Source organism: Perissodus microlepis, chromosome 6 (assembly GCF_051167445.1).
Source record: "Perissodus microlepis isolate ML-2025 ecotype Zambia chromosome 6, ASM5116744v1, whole genome shotgun sequence".
NCBI classification, from domain to species: domain Eukaryota; kingdom Metazoa; phylum Chordata; class Actinopteri; order Cichliformes; family Cichlidae; genus Perissodus; species Perissodus microlepis.
Window position 1 is genome coordinate 41613332 of NC_140466.1, and position 8392 is coordinate 41621723.

Sequence of the window (8392 nt, forward strand, 5' to 3'; positions counted from 1 at the left end):
TAATAAAGTCCTAATGGGGACTTTATTACTGTTTCTATCTTCATATTCTTTTTTCATATAAGCATCGCGGACAAGGCGCTCTTGCAATTGTTGAGGTCACTAGTGTGCGCCCTATTTCTTCCAGGATCACTCTTCATTTGTAGGTTTTAATGGACTCCTACTACTATGAAGTGGTTTTCATGGGAGATTGTAGAAATGAGCAGTAATTCCCTTCTTGCCATCTTTCCAGAAATATAAGTGATCTGGAAGCTGTTAGTCTTACTTACAGCAGCAGCACTTTTTGCACCTGCAGAAACTCCAGGACACATTTACTAACAGTGTTTGTTGCTGTGTGTGCTGCAGCTGCAGCTTTGAATTTTTTTTGAGAGCTAATATTTTGGCTATGGTGTCTTATTATGTACAAGAGTAAGAGTGTTAGCATGTGTGTCAAAGCTAAGTTTGACTGGGAAACTCAAAGCTCAATAACCTGTATCAACAACAATTCACTGCAGCCTGTGTAATATTTGATGCATCATAATTTATTCCAGTCTATCTTGCAAATACATGTTTGCGTTGCAATGTCATGCACAAACACACACAACTATTAGATCCTTAAGATCAAACCTGTGTCATTCTTTTGGTCCACTGCAGTGTAGCAGTCAAAAAAAAACAAAAAAAAAAACCTCCCCCCAAAAAAAGAAGTGAAGTGGCCCCAAATGGCCAGGATACAGATCAGAGGGTTAACGCGTAAAATGTATAAAAATATTATTGATTACAGGGTAATACATTAATGTTAATATCAACAATAAGCTTTTTACTCTGAAGTATAAACAATGATGTGACATTTACACTTAAATTTTTTACTATAAGTATGGAAACAAGTGAACAACATTTTATAATAAGTTTAACTGGAATTCTGTACACTGAAAAACAAACAACACATAAAAACCACAAACAAACAGCCAGTGCCTTCATCTGTCCATTAAATGTCAAACATCACATTGACCCGTAGTCTCTGCTCGTCAGCACATTTAAAAAGAGCTCCATGTCCTCTGCAAACTGAAAAACAAAGAGGAAGAAGTCCCTCTACACAAAAACACTGCAGATGACAGGCCAGGCAAACATCTATTGACCTGTTTGAATGCCTCCTCATCATGTGAGCCTTGAAGGTTTTTTTTGTAAGAAGAGTAAGACCACAGTGAGGGCGTTTCATTTTCATGGACTTTCCACAAGCCACAGTTTCATTTAGCACAGAGGGTAGAGCACATGAATGTTCTACCCAAGATTCAGAAAATGGTTTAGATGCTGGAGACAAGACATGGAGAGGGAGATGGGGCTCCACGGAGAGTTCAGTGGGGAGCAGTCCTGAATGCTGACATGACAATAATTGCCTTGCCATATCCCCACGCTGTATGACTGTCATGTTGCAGACAGGGCAGTGAAAGTGCACCGGCATATCATTTTGTCTGTAAGAGAGAAAAAAAAGAAAAAAACAACAACATGTAATTTAAATGTAGTTGCACAGAATGCAATCAATTTATCTAACAATCAGATTGTACATATTGACAAAAATATCCGAGCCATCCTCAATAATGAAAGCAAAATGGTGTGGATCACAAGAGCTGTCAGGAAATGTGGTGAACAGGAAAAAATATTTAATGAAAACACTTTTTTCTCTTGCTGATGAATGAACTGAACTGTACAATGTGAAAAGCAACATTTAAGTCAACAAAGAGACTGCAGAGGTGCTGAAAAGAAGTGCATATTTATAACTTTAACTATGAGGTACCAACATACCTTTGAAAGGCAAAGCATTTTTAATGTGTCCATTTATATGCTCCTCAATCTTTGCCCTGACAGTAGGGCTGAAAGTGGGGCACAGAGGGCAGTGAAACAGCCAACACGTGCATTCCTGCGATTCTGGCTTGGAGATAAACAGATAAACACCATATACACATTTAAGTTCAGGTTTTAGCAGAAATAACACGTTACAGTTAGCATGTAAGAGATTTGGGAGAAAATTCTTTACAAAAACATAATTTACAAGACACTTATTTGTGACATACGTATATATTGACATATAAAAGACAATTGAACAAAGGCTAACTAACATCTGGGCAATAAAACAGAATGGGATAGAGAATATTAGTATTTATACATATATAAAACTCTGTGACGACCTTTAAAATGTTTTTGCAGGTGGAATGAGAGACATGAACAAAGTGCAATATGCAGTAAATGGAACAATGTGCATTGACGTTACAGATTGTGAAAAGTGGAGAAGTGAATTTGTTCATAACAAGCAAAAATCAAATACGTTTGAAACTGACCACTAAATGCTAACCAGAGGTGTCAAAAGTGCACCCATACCTTACTAAAGTTTAGATACCTCGGGGGTCTGACCGTTGTTGTAACGCTAACAAAGTGTTAGCAAACTAGATGATTCCTAGAATTATATAATTATTAATGGCAAATTTAGACATGAAAGACTCTGTCCCAACCTTTACGGTCCACTTGCAAGGTTTCCACAGCCGATGATCCATGCAGGAACGTATTTCTGCCTGCTGTGGAGGTCATGTGTTTCCGGTTACTGTGGAGGTCGCGTGTTTCCGGTTAGTGTGGAGGTCCCAATATGGCGCTCCCCAGTGGCTGCAGCCAGACCCTTCTCAATTGACCGCCCACAGGGGCGAGTGGGGATTTATATGATTTATATGAGTCATACACACACACACACACACACACACACACACACATATATATATATATATATATGTGTGTGTGTGTGTGTGTGTATGTATATATGACTCATATAAATTTTTTAGCAGCTGTTACATTTGAACTCAAACCCAGATCTTTTTCTAAACCTAAGTTGAAATACACGTGTCTGCATTTTAAACTCTGTGCTTTAACAAACTTTCACATGGAAACATCTGCTTTTGTTGACTACATTCTAGAGGCCCCTTCCTCTCAGAGTTACTTCAGAACCTGGAGGCTTCCTCAGAGTCTGCTTCCTGGAGTCACAGCGCCACCTGCAGCTGCAGCCAAGCCTGCACAACATTTTAAACAACAGATGATAATTCAGTTTTTCTTCTGGATGTAACCCTTTTCTACTGTTCAAATCAGTAATCATAATGACAGAGTTGTTCATATATAGATATTCATCTTATTTTGTTACATAAAGCATTATCCTGTGGAAACATCTGCTAAGCTAAAGAAAATGTGTGCAAGGTATCTTGATTCTATTAAGCAATGAAGTGTGTGTGCCAAAATAAAAGCATGAGATTTCAAAAGTTTAAAGATGAAATGTTAGCTAACACTTCAATAATAATTTTGCATGGTATATGCAGAAGATAAAAAATAACACATTTTCTAAATAAATATATTTATTTATTTAAATATATTAAATATATTTCTGTTGACACAAAATTCTCACCAGATGTCTGTAAGAATCCCAACCACACATGCAAAGAAATCAAACCATAGATGTCCATAAATGATGAAATGACACAGGGACACAGTACTGAACACATGAAGAAAGGGAGCTGCAAACAGGAGCTTGTTGCGCCGGGAATCGGGAGCGGAGACAGCTTCTCCTTCTCGCCTTCCTCCTCGCGTTCCTCATCGTCAGGAGAATGAGCGCTTTGCCCAGACGCTCGAGAAACAGCCTTCGTTTGTTGAGTTTGCCCGACATCCAGTCCGGGTGGATCTCCCTCCAGAGGACCAACACGTTGTAGGCCGCCACGTCCACCATGTTGTGGAAAACCACCTAGAAGTCTTTCTTCTGCAGCTGTAGGTCCCCACGACCTTGTCTAGGTTGTCAACACCTCCCCTGGTGTGATTGTAATGCAGCACCATTGAGGGTTTCACGGGGCCACCGCCGTCAGGGTTGAGGCTCGGCTCCAGTGGCGACCCGGAGGGCCCGACGTAATAGGGAGAGGTGGTGAGCACGAGCTCATGCAACGTGAAGAAGTTGTCGCAGGTGATGTTGCGTCCGGATCCATGACCACTCGAGCGGCCAGGTTCTTTTTGGGAGGACCAAGCTTGTTGGGCTTGCCGGTGTACACCTCAATTTTTCATGCATAGCTGGACCGGGTGTCGCACGTGACCCATATCTTGATCCCGTACCTGGCCGGTTTGCTTGGCATGTATTGCCTGAATGGACACCTTCCTGTAGGTGAGACGATAAGAAACCGAGAGAGAGTTCAGAAGGTGTCCGAATTTCACAAACACACAGGGAGAACAAAAAAACAAATAAAAGCCGCCCCCCACAAAAATACAAAAAGTACAAAAAAATACATTGAGGAATTGAGGAAAATCGAGTTTCCATTATCATCACAGTCATCACACAGAGACAGACAGTTGGACACACATACACCAAGAGAGAGAAAGAGTTCAGAACTCAGTTTCACAAGCACGCAGGGAGAAAAACCAAATAAAAGCCCCCCAAAAATACTAAAAGTACAAAAAAAATACATTGAGGAAAACCGATCCATCCTATACGTCCCATCATCATCATCATCACACAAACCTCTAAATGGCACCAGTCTCTCGTCCACGGTGACCTTGGGTCCCGGTCGGTACATGAGAGGCAAGCGCCCACACCACTCGTCCCACACCGCTCTGACCGGGGCGAGCTTGTCGTATCTACCGCGGTCGTCGTGACGCCTGGCTTCTCTGGTCTCTCGGTCGTCGAACTGCAGGGCGCTCGAGTAGGCCCGGAAGGTCTTGAGCGCCATCGTGGCTCTGAACACGGACCTGCCGCTCTCTGCGTCCCACAGGCTCTCGCAGGCCTCGCTTCGCGACCTGTACACACCGGCGAGTATCAGAAGCCCTACGTAGGCTAGGAACTCGGCGCGGTCCATGGGCTTCCAACCGTCGATGGCAGTCCAGTGCCTGGACACTTCCAGGTTGGTCATCGCGACCACGGCGTCCTCTGTCTTGGGTGGAAAGTACGCCATGAACGAGGCGTCTCCGACCGCAGCTAGAGCCTCTTCGGTGGGGCCTCCTCGCGGAGTTTGGGATAAGTCGACCACGACGATTGCTCGTCCTCTTCTTCTTCTTCTTCTCCATCGTAGTCATCGTTGTTGTCTTTGTCGCTACCATCTTCGTGGTAATCGTCACCGCCGTCACCTTCGTGGCAATCGCCTACAGCTTCGTCGTAACTGACTTCACCGTAATTATCATCATGGCGACCTGCCCTGGGTCCGGTGGCAGCGGCGCTGTACCGCCGGCGGCTCGCCCCAGGTCCGGTGGCGGCGGCGCTGCTCCTCCAGCGGCTTGCCCCGGGTCCAGTGGCGGTGGCGTAGCTCCACAGGCTCGCTGAGCTCCTCCGGTTCGTCGAGCTCCGGCGCGGGCTCCCCCGGCTCGCCGAGCTCCCCAGCTGGCGACGCCGGTCCCTCTTCCGGAGGCGGCGCAGGCTCCTCCTGCTCGCTGAGCTCCGGCTCGCCGAGCTCCTCCGGCAGCGGCTCGGGCTGAGCAGGTCCGGGTGGCGAAAAAGATGGCTGAGCCGTGGCTACAGGCAGATTAGACGACAGAGGCGCCACAGCTGCAGATGTTGGAGCAGCGAGGGGTGTAGAGACCTCCGACTGAGGTAACGCTGCCTGCGCTAACGGCTGGCTAAAAGCAGCGTCAGCGACGTCATCACCCTCTGCGGACACAGACAAAAATGGTGAGGAAAACAAAAAATTGTCCTTATTACTCACCACAGCCGACTCTTGAGATGTCCAGGAATCCAGCTGCGGTGAGGAGCGCCGGCAGCGCGAACGTCATTTCCGTGTAGACGTCGGGCCGGCACGTCAGGCTGTGAATCCACCGGCTGTCCGGGCCAGTGAGCAGCCTGAGTAGGAGAGTGGAGGCGGAGGATAGAAAGCAGAAAGTCCAGAACAACTGGGTTGAGGGAGTCCACCAGCCAGGGGAACTTAAAAAACGTCTCCTGCAGCCGACTTTCTACTGCGCGACGAAACCCTTTCCTGGGCTTCTCCCACCATAAGTCACACAGTTTATAAATGTTGTCCATTACCTCCCTCCTGAGCCTCTCCTCAGAGACCGCTGGATCCATGCTTGGCGGGATCATTCTGTCACCGTTTTGGCAGGGCAAACCGTGGGGATGTGGGGAAAGGAGGACCCAGTCGCGGTACTCTGTGTCTAAGCAGTGCATTTATTTATAGTGAATGAAACAATAACAGTAAATCCCCATGCTCTCCCGTGACTCCCGTGTCGTGTCTTCTCAAAAAGTCCGTGCTCTGTGTTCTCCAGTCTCGTGTGTCCACACACACCCCGTGCCTGCTGCTCTCCGATGTTTCACGCTCCTCTTGAGGGGAAAATAACAGAGCCAGCCGTCAAGACACTGTATTCCAGTAGGCATACACTCACAGACTTTAACTGAGCTAAGACTGACGTGAAGTCTCACGCAATGATCTCGCGTCAGTGGGAGCTCCATCGGTCTCCTAAATAGCTCCCCCGACGAGCCTTATCTGCAGCAGGTGTGTGTGTGGCTTCAGGCGTGGCCAATCCTCTAGCAGGACCACGCCCATCAGGCCTGCAGGTTCTTGGCATCCACACACACATATATACGCACACATACCTACACACGCCTACACATACAATAAGTGGAACACCGAACAGAAGCATAGACTTACAAATACATATCACAATAACAAGTCCATAACTGTTCAGGGATCCTTGGTTGCTCAGACCCAGGACCCTGACAGTTTTTGTATTATATGATTTATTTATTACATTTTATGTGGAGTGAATAAATAAAAGTATACTTACAATCCTGCGCTGCGAGGACCTGCAAAGAGGAGAGGAGGATGGCAGCAAAAAAGGAAGAACCTGGATATAAGAAAGTATTTTTCAAACAAAGCTGTCAGTCACGTAAAGTCAAGTTCACTCATAACATGTGTCCGTTATAATAACTTTACAGGCTATGCTAAGCCATACATGCCAACTCTCCTGATTTTTCCGGGAGAATCCCGAATTTCAGTGGCCCTCCCGAAAATCCATTCTTCCGAATTTCTCCCGATTTTCCACCGGACAACAAAATTGAAAAACCATATATACATTTTAAAATATATTTATAATATATTTTGAAATGTATTTTAGCACATGTATTTTTTGGCTTTTTTTTGTATATTTTGAAATATATTTTGAAATATATTTCAAAATATACAGTGGAACCCCAACTTACGAATACCCCGTTTCACGAAAAATTCAAGTTACGAAGGCACTGAACGGCAATATTTTTGCACGTGTTACAGCAAAATGCCCGAGTAACGAAATCCGCTGGCTCTGATTGGCTGAGCCTACAATGCCCACAATGCCTTCCGAATCATGTCACAACCCCTTGGCTTCCGTACTTGCGCTACGCTGTTCCACTTGAACGACGTATTGTTGTTCTAGTTAGCAATTAGCCTATAGCCTATCGTTCAGCATCACCTCAGTCAAAAAGCGCGATGGGTGCTTCAACTTACTAAAATTTTCGATTTACGAAAGACCCTAGGGAACGAATTAATTTCGTAAGTCGGGGTTCCACTGTATTTCAAAATACAAATTAAAACTATTTAAAATTATTCAAAAATATATATATATATATTTTACCCTTAATATATTTCAATCTAAGCAAACACATTCACATGTAACAGCTGAAAAAAAATCTTTATTTGATGTCTAAAACATACATATCAATCAAGCAAAAAACATACATTTTATAATTTTATTCTCATTACATACTTAAACATTGTAAAAGAAACACACACACACACACATTTGTACATATATATATATAGATAGATAGATCAGGGCCCTAGACTAATTTTTTTGACATGGGCGCACCGGTACGCCTAAATTTTTAATCTTTAAAAATTTAGGCGTACCGGCACAAAAGTTAGGCGCACTCAAATTTTTCAACCGCATCGCTTAACACCGCAGTTTTACATGTGCACTTTCTTTGGGGGGGAAGTCCATACAGACAATATCCATCCATCCATCCATTCACTTTCCGCTTATCCTTTTCAGGGTGGCAGGGGGCGCTGGAGCCTATCCCAGCTGTCATGGGGCGAGAGGCGGGGTACACCCTGGACAGGTCGCCAGTCTGTCGCAGGACCAACACACAGGGACAGACAACCATTCGCACTCACATTCACTCGCACATTCACACCTAGTGGCAATTTGGATTATCCAATTAACCTATCCCCACAAGCTGCATGTCTTTGGATGGTGGGAGGAAGCCGGAGTACCCGGAGAGAACCCACGCAAACATGGGGAGAACATGCAAACTCCACACAGAAAGACCCCGGCCTGATGGTGGAATTGAACTCAGGACCTTCTTGCTGTGCGGCAACAGTGCTAACCACCTTGCCACCGTGCTGCCCCCATACAGACAATATTCATTTGTAAATTATTAACTAACAAA

General features: G+C 44.9%; 1 protein-coding gene across 1 annotated transcript; it reads right to left on the reverse strand.

Annotated features, from left to right (window-relative positions):
* Positions 1-497: 497 nt before the first annotated feature.
* Positions 498-3730, reverse strand: LOC146386280 (uncharacterized). Its single transcript, XM_084930107.1, has 3 exons — positions 3581-3730; positions 1773-2092; positions 498-1445 (listed from the first exon to the last, which is right to left on the reverse strand). Exons 1-3 carry the CDS (start codon positions 3728-3730, stop codon positions 962-964), a joined length of 954 nt encoding a protein of 317 aa, XP_084786233.1. The 3' UTR covers positions 498-961.
* Between the last annotated feature and the right edge of the window lie 4662 nt (positions 3731-8392).